This window comes from Pyrus communis, chromosome 2 (genome assembly GCF_963583255.1).
Source record: "Pyrus communis chromosome 2, drPyrComm1.1, whole genome shotgun sequence".
Taxonomy (NCBI): Eukaryota; Viridiplantae; Streptophyta; class Magnoliopsida; order Rosales; family Rosaceae; genus Pyrus; species Pyrus communis.
The window spans coordinates 33,871,487-33,891,823 of record NC_084804.1 but is presented as its reverse complement, the minus strand read 5'-3'; the positions used below and the strand labels follow the sequence as shown (position 1 = coordinate 33,891,823).

At 39.0% G+C, this 20,337-nt stretch overlaps 1 protein-coding gene and 1 long non-coding RNA gene across 2 annotated transcripts; one reads left to right on the top strand and one right to left on the bottom strand.

The window, feature by feature from the left end:
• Positions 1-1,720: 1,720 nt before the first annotated feature.
• LOC137722556 (uncharacterized) lies at positions 1,721-15,005 on the top strand. The gene is made up of 3 exons (XR_011066775.1): positions 1,721-1,739; positions 14,087-14,115; positions 14,800-15,005. It is a non-coding gene; the product is annotated as an uncharacterized lncRNA (long non-coding RNA).
• On the bottom strand, positions 5,432-9,050 carry LOC137726198 (disease resistance protein RPV1-like). The gene is made up of 2 exons (XM_068465083.1): positions 8,443-9,050; positions 5,432-6,426 (listed from the first exon to the last, which is right to left on the bottom strand). The coding sequence occupies exons 1-2, from the start codon at positions 8,922-8,924 to the stop codon at positions 5,832-5,834; spliced, it is 1,077 nt and encodes a 358-aa protein (XP_068321184.1). The 5' UTR covers positions 8,925-9,050; the 3' UTR covers positions 5,432-5,831.
• Positions 15,006-20,337: the final 5,332 nt, after the last annotated feature.

Here is a 20,337-nt window from a genome sequence, read left to right as displayed (position 1 = left end):
AAATGCTTGGATTTTTGTTGGGCAAACTTTATTTCCGATTGTGCTATTTTCTGCTCTTGCCCGAAAGGAACTAGAGGGTAGTGAGTCATCATCATTTTTACATGTTCTGCCATGCAAAAAGTGCTTTTGGGCTGAGAGTAGGATGATTTCCATTGGTTGTCACTTCTCTTGTAAGCACCTAGCTTTTGCATTAATGGGAGAGCGTTACATTGTCTTGAGATAGGTAGCTGGGCTTGGCGCTGGGCCTCAGGCGGGCCTTCTTACTTTAGTCCTTTTGGGTTTTCCTTACTTTAGGCCCAAAGTTCAAATATTAACCTAAATAGTGCCCCCTTTAATCATTGTTGAGGCTGCAATCCCAGGCGCTTATAATGATGAAATAGTCGTTGCACACGCACGCCATCCCTCGAGACACCGTTCAAAGCAACCGTTGAGTAACCGCGCCTTCGCACTAACCCAAGAATTTCAATCGTCAGTTAACCATTTATTATATAATCCCTACTTAATCCCTTCTAACAAAGCTCCAAAGCCATCTCGAGCCTTCGAATTTCTAGAAATCCCAGTATGCTCTTGCCTCCTTAGTTCTTCAATTCCTACTCCCTAATCTAAACTTTTCTCATCTTTCCCTCAAACTCTCCCAATGGTACCCAAAGTTGTTCAAACCCAACCTCTCTGCGAAACTGGTGAGAGGATTTCCATTATGCGCCCCTTGCTTAACGGCCTTCATCGTCATCGGGCATGTCTATAGACACTTTATTTCTTCGAGGAGGGAGGAGTACACTCCTTAGGACCTGCATGGACTTCAGTGTCATTGAGGAGTAGCCAAGCTATTTTAAACGCACCAGTAGATTCCACTTGTGAATATAAAGCTATATTCTCTTGAACTGATCTCCACAAGCCCAGACATCTCCATAGCTTATGCCTTCTTGATCACTTTATCATTATAGGTGTATGCTTCGGGATCAATTACCACGGCTTCTATGTCGAAGATTTTGGTAAGACTCGCAAAAGAATGCTCCATGATAGAGGCAAAGATTATAGAGGCATCCTCTAAAATTGAGAGGTTGGAGGAAAAAATCGTTGAAAGTGGGAAACCATAGCTTTCAGGCCATTTCCCGACCGTTTTCTGGCCACAGGATAGGTACAACATTCATCGCCTCCGTAGCTTCATTTTGATCTATGGCATGATGTGTAATTGTAGAGTTTTGGGTTGACCGAAGCTTGGAAGCTCTAGCATTCTTCTTCATGGAGACCTATTGACCCACGACCTTAAAACGGGTCGAGCCAGACCCATCACCCTTAGATCGCCCCAACTTGTTGGGCTATGGAACCTGGCCTTTTGGTCAGCCCAACCCCGTTTACCCTAGACTCCAAACCCTTAAGCCCAAGCCTAGTCCTAAGCTACCCAAACCCAATTGTACTTGATCCAAACCCAAAGTGGAACCGGATCCAAACCTTGGGCCATGCAACTGGCCCAATGTCCAGCCCAAACCCATTTGAGAACCGACCCAGCCCGTTGACTCGATAGTTGACCCAACAGATGAAATATTTTGTGGAATATTCTAGTGTTGACTTTTTGTTGACTTTTTTGAAATTTTCCCGGGATCCCTGTTAGGGTAATTCGACGTCCTGAATCTGTTTATGACATCCATTTCCCGATTTTCTATCGTTATGGTATAGTTTTATTAATTGGACCCTTTATGTGCTTAGGTGCATTTATTGTGGCGTTTCCGTCTTCGCTAGTTTGCGTGGCTCTTTGACGGCGAAGTATTGGTGAGTAGACCCCTTCTAAAATGCATATTTTACTACTAGAAATGCATAAATGAAAAGCATGATTTAATGGTTACATTTTATGAATAAATTGGATTTACGTTTCATGATTATCATGCTTTGTTGATAATATTTTGGAATACCATGCTTTATCGATTTTACATTCTTCGTAGTATATGATTGATGACTATATACTACGAATGTGTTTTCTGATATGATATTTGAGCTACTAAGCTCCGTTGAGATATATATATATATATTGGAAATATATTATGTTCAATGACTTGGTGCGTACTTAGTGGTTATTATTCTGCCTACGGGGCGAATGATATTTCTATTAGCTTCGGGCCGGGCGTTTATAAGTAGATGGCTTCGGGCCAGGAGATATATATATATATATATATATATATATATATATTGGCTTTAGCCAGGAGATATATTGCCTATGGATGAGTATGATACCACTATTTAGCACACTTTATATAATACATGTTTTATGAAAGGTTTTATGGCATGCTAGGGTTTTTGGAAAACCTACTACTTATTATGCTATTCTAGTTTTCATAAACTTTGGGGGTTAGTACGTTATTGAATAACTGTTTCAGTATTTCTTATATATCAACTTGGTCCACTCATGTTTTGTTTTGCACCCCCTCAGGACTTAGAATCGAGGCGTACAATCCTGGCGTCAAGGCACTCCTGCATCAGCATCTTCGAGTCCTCTCGATGTAGGACCCATTCGTTTATTCTTTCAATTTCATATTATTTCTTTTTTAGTACTCTAGATTAGTGGTATACTCTGAACACGTTCCTCATTTTCATATTCATTATATTTAAATTCATAACTTTTATTTATGTTCATTACTTCTCATGCATGTTAGTATGACTTCTTCACCTTCGGGTGTCGGCCAGCACGTGCCTACCCTGGTGTTTGATGGATATCAGGGTCGGGCATATGAATAAGTCAGCCATAATAATTTGATATGCATTCACAATCTACGGAAGTCAAACCTATACATCTTATGTACAACTGCAAGGAATACCATTGGACTAAGTGGCACGAATCCAAAATCTTATTAGTTTAATACTTATTTTTTGCAATGCCCCCTGAAACTCGATTTTGATCTTATTTTGCACCCTAAAACTCAAAATTCGCCACTTTACACCCTGGAACTCAATATTTGCTTGACTTTGACGAGATTTCTTTGCCACCAAAATGGTGTCGAATGTGCTGACATGTCGGTCGTTTTGTCATATTTGGCATTGTTGGACACTAAAGTTGTAGGATCATGATTTTCTAGCAACTTGGGTAGCAAGAAGGACCAAAGTGTCCATAGCCCATGAAGTTCATACAATGAGACTAGTAAGGCTTCCTAGTCAGAATGGGAGTAAGCTATCCCAACGGGCTGACTAGTTAGAGGTGTAGTCAGATAGCTATTCCGCAACATGTATTACTTGTCTTCCAAGTAAGGAAATCCTAATTCAAGTTAAATTATGATATCTTGGAGATTAGGCAACGTAATCACAATCCTAGGAGGATTGGATTGGATATATTATCCTATATTCCCTCATAGATAGTCTTTCAATTTAATTGGGTTTACTCTTATTACAAGAACTTTCAAGATCTCTATAAATACCTTAATCTGATTATTTATCTCTCTAATTTGACACTCCCCATATGGTTTGATATTCTCTACAAGACTACGATACACATATTCTCTATATGTTTGGTACAATCTCACAGATCCCATATATGCCTAACAAAGACGATGGTGAGGTTGGGCTCTACCCAAAAAAGCTCTATCCAAAACACATACATGCCAAATAGGAATCAGATTGAATTTGGATTTATCTGATGAGGAGCAAGCCTAAGGTGAGCAAGAACTTGGTAAAGGAAGGGATGAAGGGGGAGCCGAACTCCCGACTGAAACAGCTCATCAAAAAAGGTTACTAACCTCAGGGCGATCGACTAGGTTTCCCCTTTGATGTAGGCACTCAGATTATGATGTCGGCTAAGATAAGATACTGCTTCTTCAGTTCCTCTAGCCACGAAGGAGTTATGACTTTGGAAGTATTGTCAGCAATGTAATTCGCAACGTCTTAGTAATAAAGATTGACAGAGAAACTGACCCGATCTAAGAAATAAGGCAGGGTTCCCCTGCCTATTTAGGTCCAACGCATCAGCTAGGCTAGATGGCAACCCTAGATAGTAAGAAGAATCCAGAATGTTATTCCCAATCGTCTCTTCCGGTGGCGCACGGTCGGAGTCATTCCTCAGGTTCTGCTCGTGAGTATCTCCAGTAGGCTCTTCGAGAATAAGAAGGTTTTCTAATCCTAAGGATGTTGCGCACTTAGCTGGTAAAAGAGGTTACTACCAAGTCCGACAGGCAAGTAGTCTTCGAGGGTGTTGGTTGCATCTATTAGGGCGTCAAAGTCGACATTGTCGATCCTAAACGAGTAGTCATAGTCTTACACCTCATGATCGATGTTCGTCGAATCTAGAGCAGTCATCATCGCCTATGCTTGGTATATCTGGGAAGAGCACACCCCATCCTAATCAAGGAAAGTACCAATGTGCGAAACTAATTGGAGTAATGTCAACAAAGAAGGCTGGGGATTCTTCGAAGCAAATTCTTGATCACTAGGAGAAGCTAGGATTTTTGGGGGGGGGGGGTGAGATTCTGTAGAGTTTTGTTTCTAGAAAAAAAGGAAAATGAGAGTAGGTTTCTTGGGAAATGGATTACATACCCCGAGCAGCCTATCATGGCCGTAAGAAAGGAAACACCAAGGTGCCAGGATCGTGAAATATGGCTCTGCAATTAGTTTGCTTCTCGAAACAGACAAGGAATGAAGAGACGTCACGACGCACGAGGCCATGCTTACCTGCAACGCATTTAATGAAGGAATGCTCGAGATGAGCAACAGATAGGACAAAATCGACCAGCCACAAGCAACTTCATGATCAAGATAAAGCCCTTGACCAAGGAGTTGAGGGACTTGTTAACACTAGGCCCATTTAGGCCCATCCAAGGACATAAGCCCAAGAGATGGCTAGGAAGCCCAAAGACTTAGGGGTTCTCAGCAGGCTCACTCGACCACTCAGGCCGACCAAGATATAACACATACTAGTCAACTGAGAAAAGCACATGGGGACATTGACAACTTTATGGTACAGGTCTCCGTGAGCGAAAGTACTTGAATACTACTTAACAACATGCATGCCACAACAAAAGCCTAGGACGCGACATAAAGGTAGTTGGGGTAGTGCTAGGCAAGGTAACCATGATCCGAGTAGGTGAAAAGCTGTTAGTAGTCTGGTACAGTGGGATGGAACATTAAATGCTGGTTTGAGAGGTCCCAAAGGGGAGAGGCTTATATAAAGGGGTAGTGACCTCCATTATGAAGGATGGACAAATCAGAGAGAATATAGTGAATGTATTAGCTGAGCACAATATAGCCTTGGAATCAATAGATTGTGAAGGAACATAGTGGATGTAACCCAGATTTGAATGGTGAACCACTTACATCTTAAAGTCATTTAAGTCCAATTCATTAGCTCACCTAAAATTATTTATTTAAGTTTGTTAACCTTACAGTTTTGAGCATTAACAGTTAAGAATCCTAAGCACAAATTAAACTTAAATAAATAAAATGAATATAAAAATTAGGTAAACAATTCTTTTTATAAGAACAAAACGAAGCAGTGTGGCAAATTAAGTTCGAGTCTTCAACAACAACGAAACAAACTTTGAATACAACGATGGACAGTAAAAAAAACATAGTATCAGGTACAACAACATTGTACAGAATTCGGTTGGAAAGGAAAAACACACAACAAAAAGAAAATTGCTAAACGTCGGATAACCGTGAGTAATGCTCCCGTTATTCAGCACAAATATCTTTATCCAACGAATATCAGGCGATAGTTTTGTGACTAGCATGTACAAATGCCTAGTAGCGGGAGGTTTAGTCAGGGGGTGACCTTTAGTAAAATTCTTGTTTTACTTTATTTTTTTTTTAAGTTTTTCAAGTTTGTTTTTTTATTTTTTTGGAAAGCCTTCTAATTAGTAAGAGAGCTGAAGAACTTCATCTTTGCTTAATCCTTCCACCACATTCCGTATACGATTTGTGACTAGCAGTTCTGGATTCCTAGTTGTAATGATGATTCTGCTCCCCAGACCAAACCAGTCTTTCTCTCCAGCCAACAAAAATATTTGGTCTGATTGGTCCACGTCATCAAGAACGAGAAGAACCTTTTTATTAAGCACACAACTCTTGATCATATTCTTTCCATCGTAGACGCTCGAAACTTGCATAATATTTTCCTTCAGAATGGATGACAAAAACTTCTGTTGCAGATGAAGTAAACTCTTTGTTTTGGCAACCTCTCCAACATCTTCAAGAAAGCAGCTAACTTGAAAATTAGGGGAAATTCTGTCATAAACTAGTCGAGCAAGGGTTGTATTACCTGTCTCATGAATCCCTTGTATACCTATAAAGCGAACATCTTTTGCCTCATCATTTAAACTTAAATATACTTTCTTCAGTTTATTATCAATTCCACCTGACTTGGGCGTGGAATCTCCCTGCAGTTTGAATGTGGGGTTAACTCTCTTCCACACGTCCTGGACAATTTCTTTGATAAGGTCTGTTTCATATCTGTGACAAGGACAAAATTATCAGACAGTAATAATATGAATCTAATTTTTTTTTAGCACATCCAATATTTTTACATGAAGGGAGAGGGGTTCGGCTAAGCCACACAATAGGTAGTCTATTTGGTATCGAATTCGCCATCCACGAGATTGGAACCTAAGACCTCTCACTTCTAAGTGAAGAGGAATATCATCAGACCGTAGTACTGAGTGGTTGAATATAATTAAACATATCACAAGTAAATAGAGAAGAATTTAGTAAGGACTGTTTTATTGACACCCTATAATTTTGTTGATTGCACCTCACTTACTAAAAACATCCCATAAATGATTTTTAAAGTAAAAATTAATTTAATACAACAACTTAACTTGTCCAAACTACCATTTCACCCCACACTACCTAACAACAATATGTTCAACATCAAATAAACATCATATTCGTCGTCTTCACAAAGTAGTCTTCAATAACTCGTCTTTATCTTTAGTACAAAAAGAAAATGTTTATTCTCTTCTGTACACCTAGGGTTTCGTTTTGTCTTCAAGAACTCGTCTTTTGTTTGTTTATTCCTTTCTGCACACCTAGGGTTTCGTCGATTATAGGGCTTTCAGGTTTTTTTGAATTTTGAAGTATTAGGTTTCCTAATGACCTTGAAAAAAAATCAGAGAACCAAAGAGCAAGAGAGAGTAATTCTACAGTTCGAAAAAATAAAAGTAAAATAATTTCGAAGTATATGCATGTCCTACATACAAGTTCTTCATGCTGCATCATGTATTGAATATCACAATTATTTCAACATACCATATTCTTTTTGAATTGTCTATACGATAGACTTGTAGTGTGTTTAGAAAATAAAACTATTTAAAAAATATGCAAGGTTACCCTTTTATTTTCACTTAATTACCTGAACATTGTTTTTAGTTCGTGCCAATATACTGCTCGAATTAAATTTTGGGTTAAATTAGCACATGTCATAATATTTGTCATCAATTTGTTAAAAATAAATCAACGGGTTAATACACGATAATTAGCTAATTGGTACACGAGTACTAGGTGGATTGGTTGTTTTCACTACTTTTAGGCGAAAATGTTCTTTAAAAGTGGTCACAAGACTCTTAAAAAAAAATGGTGAGAGATTTGACAGTAGTGGTATTTTGATATAAAAATTAGGAACCAAAAACAAAAGAAAAAGTCATGTGGTCAAGTGAAAAAACAAACCAAATCGTTTATTTTTTAAGTTGCATTTAATAGATTATTTTTGTAAAATATTACTCAAATTGGAACTGTTTCAAGCATCTAATTGAGTTAAAAAAAATTGACGAATATTATGTTCTACGGAACATTAAAATTTTATCATGACAATTAAATGGGCAAATGATTTCCAATTGAATTGATTTTTTCCAAGGATGATCTACAAATACAGACCTAAAAAATATACCAACTCGGATAGTTAAAGTTCGAAGTGGTATATATGGGTACCACAACTAATCCCCACTTTCTTTTTCAAAATTAGGAATCTCTTCCCTTAAACACCTTGATTGTTTAAATATAGTCAATATAAAGTTTTTATTTATTTATATTAAGGGTAATGTTAGGGAGGATAACATTGTAAACTAAATTGACAAATTATGTGTTGTCAATAGGAATTAAGTACGTTAATCAACACTTGAGTGATAATTCAATCATCAACAACTACATAATTTAGTTCACAAAATTTAGTTACAAATTTAATCAACATAGCATTATGTATTAAATTAGAGCAATAACATTAGTGGGTTAAAAGTTAATTATTAGAAAATAAAGTAATTAGTGGGAATCAAATTCGCAGAATGAATAGACATGAATTCTTCCACTATTGCAATAAAATGACATATGTGCCAATATAAATTTGTGCATGGTAGAACTAAAATGCAACATTAATTTAAATAGAATTTGATTTTCCCTTAATCTATTCAAATTAAAAGGGGTGAATATAAAAATAGAAAAGAGGAGCATCAAATTCATTTTCTTTCAAGAATTTACCTGTCCTCCTTTAACGTCCACCCGGCGAGTTTACCCACTTCTCCTAAAGCATCTTTCCACAGGCGCACATTCTTGCTCTCTTTCCCGAACGTTTTTTCATGGTCGGTGAAGGCTTCAGCAAAACTCGCTTTTATATGTCGTACATCAGAGGGCTCCACATGAAAAAAAATTGGCAAAATTCTTGTCCCTTTCTCTTTCGTGCATTTAACAATATGTGCAAGTTCGGACAAGCACCAGGTGGAAGTAGCATACTTTTTCGAAAGGACAACGATTGCAAACCTCGATTCTTCAATTGCCTTCATGAGTTCTGGATTAATATTTGTCCCTTTTTCAAGCTTTGGGTCGTCCCTGAAAGTTTTGACGTTTTTGTCCTGCAATTTTTCATACATATAGTCTGTAAAACTTGTGCGGGTGTCTACGCCCCTGAAACTCAAGAACACGTCGTACTTCCATTGACAAGTTATGTTGCTGCCGGATGCCATTAGAAAGTCGCTTCAATTGAATAATCACTGCGAGAAATTTAATTTGCAAGTTGGTAATTGTATCTCCAAACTGATGAGTTATAAAGGAATACAAAACAGGTGGTATAAATATATGCACGGCACCAAGGGAGGTGAAAGGACTGAAGGAAACTAGAGTGCAGAGGGAAGAAAAACTTGGTCTATGCGCGTGTTAGGTGAAACTGAAAATTCGTAGAAATACAGCTGATGACTTTTCGTGAAAGAGATACTTCTGACTTTGGGGAAAGCGATTGAACTGGGAAACGCATAGTGGATACTAGAAATATGGCCTACACGTTGTTGAGAGATTAGAAACCGTATGAAAAAAAAAAAAAATGTTTTAAGGCTATAAGAGCTTGTTATAAAACGTTAATGGTATTTAAACTAAAAGATGTTTGAACTTTTTGAAAGAATTTTTACATGAAAAGCATAAATTGGATGAATGAAGCTCTTGAAATTCTTTGAACCACTCTCCAAATAACATGACCTGTGAAATTGTGAATGATTGATTATTAACAAAAATTAGTAAAAGAGCGCTTAAGAGTATTATATATGAAACTATATTATTTGAAAGTGCTCAGAGTTAGTTTTAAAACCAATAAAAATGCAAGACAAAATACATAGACAGAAAAGTAAAAAGCTTGTGTCCAAGAAGATTTACACTTACTAGGTTGAAAATGGTACAGTTCCTATACAAAAGGTGATAGATTTTTTTTTTTTTTCTATTTAAATGGAAAAAAAAAATTTAGATGACATATTTAGGTAGTTTCTGTGGTTTTGTAGTGAAAAGTGTACTTATATACAAAAATGTAAAAGAGCCAAATACAAATTGAAAGAAAGATCAAATTATTAAGAAAATTAAGTAATTGTTAAAATTGACTTTCATCTGTATAATTTAAACTTCTACACATTTCATCTGTATAATATGGAACCAAGAATGTAAGCAATTCCATTACAATTTCTTAAACAAAAGATTGAATTTTGATTTAAACAAAGCTATTCCATATGATTACCTTTCGAAAATTTGACTGTGGCAGCAATAAGTCCACTGTAGATAAATCTGATCAAAGTGTAAGTGATCATTACTCATTTAATCAATGATGCACGTCAGATTTCACATTTAACTTATCAGCTTTGGAAATGAGGTCGTTTTGGCACACATTCAACTATGATCTAATTGATAGCGTTGAAAACCCATGCTGTCCTATTTGTCTTCTTCATTCGGAATCTGTTGAGCACATGCTGCTCCTATGCCCGTGGGCGCAGCCTGTGTGGTTTGGTGGTCCTCTCTGCATTCGTATTATTGGCGCCTCTATTTCCTCCTTTGATGACTGGTTCTCTCACCTGTTTTCGTTGCAGCTGGGGTCCTCTGAGTCTAAGTCAAGGTTTTTGTCTTCGGTGGCTTTCTCCTGTTGGTTTATCTGGAAAGCCAGATGCGACGCGGTCTTCGACGGGCGATCCCCTTCTCCATCTCACACTTTTTTTTTTATCTGTCCAGTGCTTGGGAAGCCTTTGCTGATGCTAACTCCAGGATCCATGGCCTTGCTCCCTCGCCTAGGAACAGCCATTTGTGTGAGGTTTCGTGGTCTCCTCCTCCTCCTTCCGTGTTGAAGATTAATGTGGATGCGAGTTGGAAGCATGATGCTTCGTCGGCATGGGTTGGCTTGGTGATCCGTGACTCGAGTCGTAGGTGTTTAGAGGTCAGAAGGATGGAGGTCCTATAAAACTTAAGATCGTAGGTATTTCACTTTGTTTGCATACCCGTTCAACTATGGGTTGCCTGTATTTATAAGCTCAACAAGATAACAACTGAGGGTTTGAAAACCCTATTTACAAGGAGATTCAAACTTCAAGGAATCCATAACAGAAAACTACGGATTACAAGATTACAGCGATACATCCTAGAAACCAGGAAACCTAATCAATGAGGAGTTCAAAACAGAAACAAACTCCTGGAAGTACGCTGGACTCCTCAATGCACGGTTGAATTATCCTGAGGTTGACTTCATCTAACAGCCCCCCCGCAAGCTAACTGGTTGGGAAACAACCGGAAGCTTGGAAACCAGAAATTTAAACCTTGACGAAGATAACCCTTTAGTGAAAATGTCAGCCAGTTGGTCCTGAGAACAAACATAATGAACCAAAAGCTGCCCACGAACAACTTTCTCACGAACATAATGAAAATCAACTTCCAAATGCTTGGTTCTGGAATGAAAAACGGGATTGGAAGCAAGTGCAATCGAGGAGACATTGTCACACCATATAACTAGTTGAACCAAATGCAAATGGAGATCTCGGTATAACGACCGTAACCACGATAACTCAGCGGCAGTATAAGCCAATTGACGGTACTCCGCCTCGGCACTTGATCTGGAGACAGTCTTCTGCTTATTCGAGCTCTAGGAAACAAGGTTTGAACCCAAATAGATACAAAATCCTCCAGTAGAATGATGAGTATCAGGGTTACCCGCATAGTCTGCATCAGAATAAGCTGTTAACGTGGCATCTCCAGGTCGATACATTAAGCCATGATTAAACGTTGCTTTTAAGTAACGAAGTATGCGTTTAACCGCTGCCCAATGTGTGTTCTTTGGTGAATGCATGAACTGGCACACCTGATTTACAGCGTACGACAAATCAGGCCAAGTTAGTGTTAGATACTATAAAGCACCAACGACACTACGATACATTTCTGGATGCTCATGGGGATCACCAACATGTGCACTTAATTTCTGACCAGTCACCACCGGAATAGAAATAGGTTTGGCGTCGGTGAACTTAGTTCGAGTGAGTAAGTCTAAGGCATACTTAGACTGACTGAGATGCATGGAATCACCATTATATTGGACCTCAATACCCAGGAAATAATTCAAAGGCCCCAAGTCCTTCATGGAAAACAAACTGCCAAGTTTCTTGATCAAATGTGCCATTTAAGTAGAACTATTTCCTGTAATTAAAATGTCATTGACATAGACTAACAGAATAAGATATACACCTCGTTTATTGAAGACAAACAAACTGTAGTCACATGTGGATTCTTCAAAACCTAGTTGAAGTAAGAAGTCCGAAAATCGTTGAAACCAAGCCCTAGGAGCTTGTTTTAAACCATAAAGTGAACGTTGCAACTTACAGACATGGTTTGGAAACTGCTGATCAATGAAACCCGATGGTTGACGCATGAACACATCTTCAGTTAAATGGCCATGCAAAAACGCATTTTGCACGTCGAGTTGGCACACAGGCCATTTCTTGGACACGGCAAGACTCAAGACAAGCCGAATTGTAGTGTGCTTAACAATGGGACTGAACGTCTCATTATAATCCACCCCAGCTTTCTGGTGAAATCCATTAGCTACTAAACGAGCCTTGTGACGCTCTATAGTACCATCAGCTCTTCTTTTAATCTTGAACACCCATTTATTGGGAAGCACATTCATGGTATGATGATATGGAACTAAATTCCACGTCCCACACCATTGTAAAGCATTGAACTCCTAGACCATTGCATGTCGCCATTCCTCATGCTTAACTGCCTGACTGTAACAAGTAGGTTCAACAGACACTGAATCAACTGCAACATGCATGGCATACTTAGGGTTAGGTTTTATAACCCCTTACTTGAAACGAGTAGTCATGGAATGACCCGTATCACTAGGCTCATCAATATGCACAGGTCGAGAATCCACTAATACTTGCTCATTGGGTTGAAGGGAGGGTCCTAAAAGCCGACTAGGTTCAACAGGGGACAAGGGTGTATTTGGCACGGTGGTGGGATCATTAGGGGAGTCTTGTAATAACCCGTCCCGGGATTTACGGAAGAAAATGAGTATTTTTGTATTTTCACTAAGTTTGGGGGATACTTTCATTTTTAAAATTGTTTTTTAGCCTTATTTGGTGAGCCCAAGGGGCCCACCCCCTGTTTTGTCCCCTATGCCGTGTCCTTTCTTTCTTCTTTCTTCTTTTTCTTTTTTCTTCTTTTCCTTTCTTTTGTTTTGTTTTGTCTGCACCTTCTCCTTATTCCTCCGAAACTCCCCCGTTTCTCTCCTCCTTCCCCGTGAAACACACACACACACACATCCATGCCCACACCTATAACTCTTTTCTAACCCCGTGGTTGTGTTTTGGACGTCAAACCACGAAGAAACCACCTCGGAGACATTTCCCAGTTTTCCGGCGAGCACCGTCCCTTTCGAGGAAATTTTCGGCCAAACCACGGCGAGTTAGCCGGTGTGCAAGGTATCAATCTCTTCGTCTCGCTGAGTACTACAACTTTCCTTTTTGTTTCACCTAATTTCATTAAGTATTGAAGAAGTTATGCTCGTTTGAATCTTACCCAGTTCCGGCGGACACCCGTGGCTTCCAGGCTGTTTTCCGGCCAACTCCGGCCACAATGACGGGAACCAAGGGTATATTTCGATTCCTTACCTTCGGGGCTTCAATTCGGTATATTGAATGACATGTTTTGGTTGAGTTGTGAGCTCCAACGGAGCTTGGGAACTTTCCGGCCGAATTCCGGCGTCCTTCTCCGGCGCACCCAGGCCTTCGGGCCGTTCTTCACCCTCACACGGGCCTTAGGCCTGTTTGGTCTCTGGCCCAAAGCCCTAAACCTTTTCCTTTTTATTTTTATTTTGTTTCATTTTAAAAACCCAAAGGCCTTAGGGCCTTGGTTGTAGCCCAAACCCATTTCCCTTGTAAATTAGGCCTTAGGGCCGTGTGAACCAAGCCCAAACCCCTTTCTAATTAGGCCTTTGGGCCGTGAGGTTCAAGCCCAAACCCAACCCACCTAAAACCTAAACCCATTTACCCTAACCCAAACCCTTTAGGCCCAAACCCGGATCCAACCCAAGTCCAAACCCTTTAACCTAACCCGTGACCCGGACCCGTTGACCTGACCCGTTGACTTTGACCCGTTGACCGGGTCAACGGGTAGCGTTGACTTTTGCTTTGATCAGTCAACGGTCAACGTTGACTTTGACCGTTGACTTTTTGGGTTTTCGTGCTAGACCCCTCCTAGGCTAATTTCGGCGTCCTGAACCCGTTTTCGATGTCCGTTTTCCCAAATTCAATCGTTTAAGTAGAGTTTGACTAAATGTACCGTTTATGTGCTTAGGGACGATTATCTGTGGCGTTTCATTCTTCGCTAGATGGCGTGGCTTTTCGACGGCGAAGTACTGTGAGTGGATCCCTTCTAAAAATGCATGTTTTGATAGTAGAAATGCATACATGAAAAGCATGATTTGATGATTATGTTTTATGAACGTTTTACGAGATAACATGCTTACTGAGGCTAGTTTGAATTATTACTATTTTTCCTATAACCCATGTTCTTATAGCATATCTGATGGATGACGATATGATATTTAGAACATGTTTAGAACACTTCTTTATAGTATAGATGATGGATGACTTTATACTATGAAGTTGATTTTCAATATATGTATGTTCACTGGTTTTGTACTTACCTAGTGGTCCTTTCCGCTACGGGATGTAGGGATAGATCCGGTCCGTCCCGGGCGACGGTTTGGTGTTGGCATAGGGCCTGGAGTGTGTTTTCCTCTGACTGTCTGCTCAGAGACGGGGAGCCGGCAAGGGGCCTGAAGTGCATTTTCCTCTAACTGTGTGCTCAGAGACGGGGAGCCGGCATGGGGCCTGAAGTGTTATATTGGACATTCACTAGTGATTATTATTTTATGCGATTGATGATTTGAGACGCTGCACGACATGCTAGATTAAGGAAAAATCTATATTTCTCATTATATATGTGTTTTCATAAAACCTGGGGGTTAGTACGTTGATAACTGTTTTATTATATTTATATCAACTTGGTCCACTCATGTTTGTTTTGCGCCCCCTTCAGGACTTAGAATCGAGGCATACAATCCCGACGTCCAGGCACTTCCGCATCGGCATCTTCGAGTCCTCTCGGTGTAGGACCCACTCCTTTGTTTCATTCAATTTTATTATTATTTTCTTTTAGTGTTCTAGATTAGTGGTGTGCTCTGAACACGGTCCTTATTGGCATATTCATTATTCTTTTATATTTATAAACCTTATTTATCCCTTGTTTTCAGCATTTGCACTCAATAAATGGCTTTCGTCACCCTCGGGTGTCGGCCAGCACGTGCCTATCCTGGTATTCGGGGAATATCGGGGTCGGGGCGTGTCAAGTCTGAACATGGGACAGAGGTCATGACTTGTGGGATAGAACAAGAAACATTTGGGCTAGGATTAGGCAAAGCAGGTAGCGAAGGGTTACTAGATAAGGGAAAGGTAAATAATAACGGGGGTAAAAAATTGTTACCTGGCGTATCAACACTTTCAAAAGAAGACGTGAGTCCCTTAAAAGGGAAGAAATCCTCATCGAATAGGACATGGCGAGACAAATAAACTCGTCTCGTGGACAGATCCAAGCATTTGTATCCTTGATGATTGAGTGAGTATCTGAGAAAAACACATGGTTTAGATTTTGGTTGCAATTTATGTTGATTGTATGGTGTTAACCAGGGAAAACAACGACACCCAAAGACTTTCAACATGTCATAATTTGGTTTCTTCTGAAAAATTTTCTCAAATGGTGAAGTGTTTGAAAGCACACGCGTTGGCAAGCGATTGATTAAGTATGTAGCAGTTAAACAAGCATCAACCCAAAATTTATTTGGCATGGAAGATTTGGAAAGCATGACAATGGCAGTTTCAACAATGTGGCGATGTTTGCGTTCTGCTAAACCATTTTGTTCAGGGTGTTTAGGGCACGAAAAGCGTTGTGAAATACCATGAACATCAAGAAATTGTTGGACAACATGACTTTTGTATTCACCACCTTCATCGCATTGAAGAGTTTTTATTTTGCAATTAAACATATTTTCAACTTTGGCTTTAAACTTGACAAAAATTTCAAACACTTTAGATTTTTGTTTCATGGGAAAAATCCAAGAATATCTCGAATAATCATCAACAAACAAAACATAATAACGAAAACCTTCATTAGAAATAATGGGAGAACACCAGCTATGGCATCGTCTTTTGTAATCCTGTGCCTTTGCTCTGCCATTAGTTCCTTTGCTGTGTTAGCCTTTGCGGCTTTCTTTGTTCTTGGCTGGCCTCTGCGCCTTGGTATTGTATCCTTGGTTCAAAAAACGAACAAAAAAGAAAAGAAAAAAAAAAAAGAACTGTAACGTAGCACATTCCAGTCGCTGACATTACATTTTGAATCTTGATCTAAACTTGATGGTTAGTTGATGATCACCAACTCTAAATGAAGAATACAATGTCAGAACCTTGACATTTAGATGTAGAATTTTACAAAATCAATATTTACTAAAATCTAATTATTTTGTTTATTATGTATGATGACTTGCCAAAGACTGAATAAAAAATGCACGACAGAGAGTCAAAATAAGTAAAAAATCTATCTTCAATTTACTATCAAATACATTTACCCAATTTTAAGAAGTTGAAATGTTAAAATTTAAACCCCATCTTGCTTAATCTTTTCTGGAGAAGCAAAGAGAGCTCTTTTTTGTAGTCTTGCCTAACTACTGCACACACAAAAAAACACACATTACTGTTTAACTACTAAAACTCCAGATCTTAAATTCATGAATTATACATAACTTGATAAGTTTGACAATATAAGTATTTATCATAACCGTGACTTACCACAGGTTGTCCTCCTTTTAAAAGAAAAAAAAAATGAAGTTCTTTTGTTTGCCAACATTTTTCCAGCAACAAACCAAAGGAAACTATAGATAATGAAACAATCAATTCAATCAAAGACACGAATTCAATCTCTATGACATCAATGAAGACAAACCATCGATGTCATTATAGACCATTTTAAATTAAATAAAGAAGGTTGTCTTACATAGTTGGACGCATGGTAGCTGATATGAAATTTATCATCTATGTATCCTACAAAACATCACCGAAAATGATAAAAAATAATCCTCACAGATGACAGTAATTTAATAAGGAGATAGACTTGTATCAAACTTACAGACAGGACAAATACATATTAAGGGGAAAATAACCAAAAATAAAAAGATAAAATTTTAAAAGCCTACCAAATAAAATCACCAAGCAATTTTCCAAAGCATTAAGTGATTTTTGGCAATCCTTCTTCGTAAATCTACAAAAAAAAAAAAAAATCACATGAGTAATTATACAAGCTCCCAATAAGCTAAAAAGTTGATATAAATTAACGAAGAAAGCATTGAAATTAAAAAAAATTAAATATTTTAACCTAAATTGAATGATTCAAATCCTTGCTCTTTTACTTGTTTCAAGGCTTTCTCTTTCCCATGTTTCACACCAGCTTTTTTTTTCCTTGTCGACCACCTTTTCTTTTCTTTTTCTTGATCAGTAACCATAGTAAGACAAACCAGTAGAATAATTCTAAGGGACTACCTTTCGTGCTCAGATACCAAATCAATCCCCCACTCTACTTGGTTCTCAAACTTCTTACCCTTTTTCACAACATCAATTAGCAGATCCACTGCTTATGTATAAGTAATCCATTTAAAGGGTGTTTTAGCAACCATTGTTAGACGATCAATGCAAGCTTTCTGAAATAATTGATTGTTTTTCATATTTAATTTTCACAAAAACTTGCTACCACCAAAGATAAAATCCTTTGCAGCACAGAAATGGAAACACCAAGTCATCCAACACCATCCAAAACCGTAAAACAACACAACAAAGACACCAAAATTAAAAAATCAATAAATCCCACAGATTCGATTTTCACACTATAGAACACACAACTTTCACTGTGAAAACTGGATCCATTTCAACTTTAAGAACCGGTGCCTACCACACTAAACAAATCAATCATCCTATATTTCATTATTTTATTACCCATCATCATCACACCTTCCCTCCCGTTTCCCCATTTTCAGCCGGCCTTCTTTCTTCTTTCTACGAACATCATCATGACCACTTTATCTTTGCAACATCATCATCATTATATTAATACTTTCTTTTCTTTTCTCCCCCACTTTCTTCCCGTGTCCACTCTCATTTTTTAAAAGCCAAGTGAATGCCATTTGTTTAAAACCAGAAGCAGAGCAGCCGAGAGTTTTGGGGAAAGAGCAAGGCAGAGAAGCAGGGAGAGAGGCCGAGAAGCAAATGCTCTCCTTTGCTATCATGCAAAGGAGTTAGTCAGTATGCATGTAAGCTTGAGTTCTGGAGATTTTTAGATGGGTTGCTTTGTCAAAACTCGAATTATTAAGGTGAGTGATTTATGTAATGTGTTGTAAATTATACTTATTTTCAAATATCTTTATTTCAAGTCAAGTATGTTGAATTTGTAGAAATACTTTCGGAATTATTAATATAGTGATGTGTGGATATTTGGAATTGTTCATGCAACGTGAGAACTTTAATGTTACGTTAATCCGAGGAATAAATGTAAACGACACAAGGAGACATTAGGGCAGAATGGCCTGTAGATATCAAAATTTCAGTGAAATAAATGTTAACCAATAATTAAAATTTCAACGTTCATATGTCACATAAATTTTACACGTAGCATGTGACTCAACGAAAAATCGAAAAAAAATAGGAAAAGTCATCAAACAGGACACGTGTCAACCCCTGGCAGAAATGACTTATTTCATTTGAATATTATATTCAAAATTAGGCCATGAAAAATTCTATAAATACAAGGCCATTTCATTCATTTTAGGGGACCAATTCACATATACATTTCATTACTCCCAAATTGGAAGAGAATTCCCCAAATCCTTGAAGCTATGAAACTATAAAGCTTTCAAGCATCCAACCTCCCAAATATCCAAGAATCCCCAAAGGATCAAGAAAGTGCTCTTCGTTCTTCGTCAAATCTCGAAGAAATCTACACAACTATTCATCAAGATCAAGCCTTGAAGGCCCTTGAAGATCCGTTCATCCTCATTCATCAAGATCAAGCCCAACGGCCCTTGAAGAAATCCACAACTGTTCATCAAGACCAAGCCCCGAAGGCCCTTGAAGATCTGTTCATCCTCATTCATCATGATCAAGCCCAAAGGCTCTTGAAGATCCGTTCATCCTCGTTCATCAAGATCAAGCCCAAGGGCCCTTAAAGATTCGTTCATCCTCATTCATCAAGATCAAGCCCATAGACCTTTGAAGATTCATTCATCGTTCATCAAGATCAAGCCCAACGACCCTTGAAGAAATCCACACAACTGTTCATCAAGATCAAATCCCGAAGGCCCTTGAAGATCCGTTCATCCTAAGATCAAGCCCTGATGACCTTTTGGATCAACAGCCTATCCACAGATCTACACCTTACGAAGATAGAATCAGAGGATCAAATTGTAAAAGAGATTGCAACCCCAAAATTAATACAAAATATTATTTTGTACACGTGTTCTTGTCTCATTCATCGCAGGAATATTCGTGTTTACAAATTTAGCATACCCAGTGGGACTATCTCTACCTCTCATCTTTATCTTCAAACCTGCGAAAGGGCGCAAATGGCGTCAAGGAAGGTTCAAGCTATTCACGCAGCAAACACGAAGAACAAAAGCTCCCTCGCCGCAAGTGGTGTCACTTTAGGCGTCACAACTCGAAGCAAGGCAAGAACTCTTTCCGTCGCCTCTTCCACCCCTGCATCAACTCTGCCGAAGGAACAAGAGCACCCGAGGCACGAGCATGTGATCACCTTGGTCTAGCTGAGAGCACCAAAAGAGGAAAGTCCGAAGAAATACTTCGAGTTCATGCTCTCCGATGCCAACTTGAGCAGCAGGACAACCATGCAAGTCATGACCATTGAAGCGACTTCAATCGATGAGCAGCTGAATGAAATGAATGAAGAGATTGCAAAACTCACACGGACTGTGGAGGAGAAAAACTTGCAAATTGCCGCACTCGTCAACCAACTAGAGGTGAAGCACGACGTGAAAGTCGACCTAAAGGTTGATCCACTAAAAAGAGAAGTCGATGAAGAAGATGAGCCCCTGGTGGAGATAGTCAAAAAGAAGCTGGAGCCAGACCAAACAGTGGCACTCATGGGATCTCTCTATTTAACAGCTATAGAAGATGATCGCGAACACCATTAAGGCGCAGTACGAAAGGAGCTCACATACCTCCATGTTGTACTTGAAACTAGGGGTGGGCAAGGGCCGGGGCGGGCCCAAAATTGAAAGAACCGGACCGGACCCGTTTGTAAATAAAACGGGGTGGGTTTTGGATTTTTCAAAATAAGACTCGAACCTAACCCGGCCCTTTTGAAACGGGCCGGTTCCTACATGTCCCCACGGGTCAAAATCTTCACTTACCCCAGCGAGGACGACGACTTTGTGGCGGTGGAGGTCAGATATGGAAGAGGGGAAAACGCCGGACAACAGCTGCACATATTGAAAGTAAGGATAAAAGCTAACAAAATTTGAAT

What these genes read in the sequence shown, in the direction of transcription:
- LOC137726198 (XM_068465083.1), bottom strand. Translation starts at nt 8,924, where the DNA reads ATGGCATCCGGCAGCAACATAACTTGTCAATGGAAGTACGACGTGTTC. An exon ending in TGGACGTTAAAGGAGGACAG is followed by an intron (nt 6,427 to 8,442) that starts GTAAATTCTTGA and finishes TCCTTGTCACAG; the next exon opens with ATATGAAACAGACCTTATCA.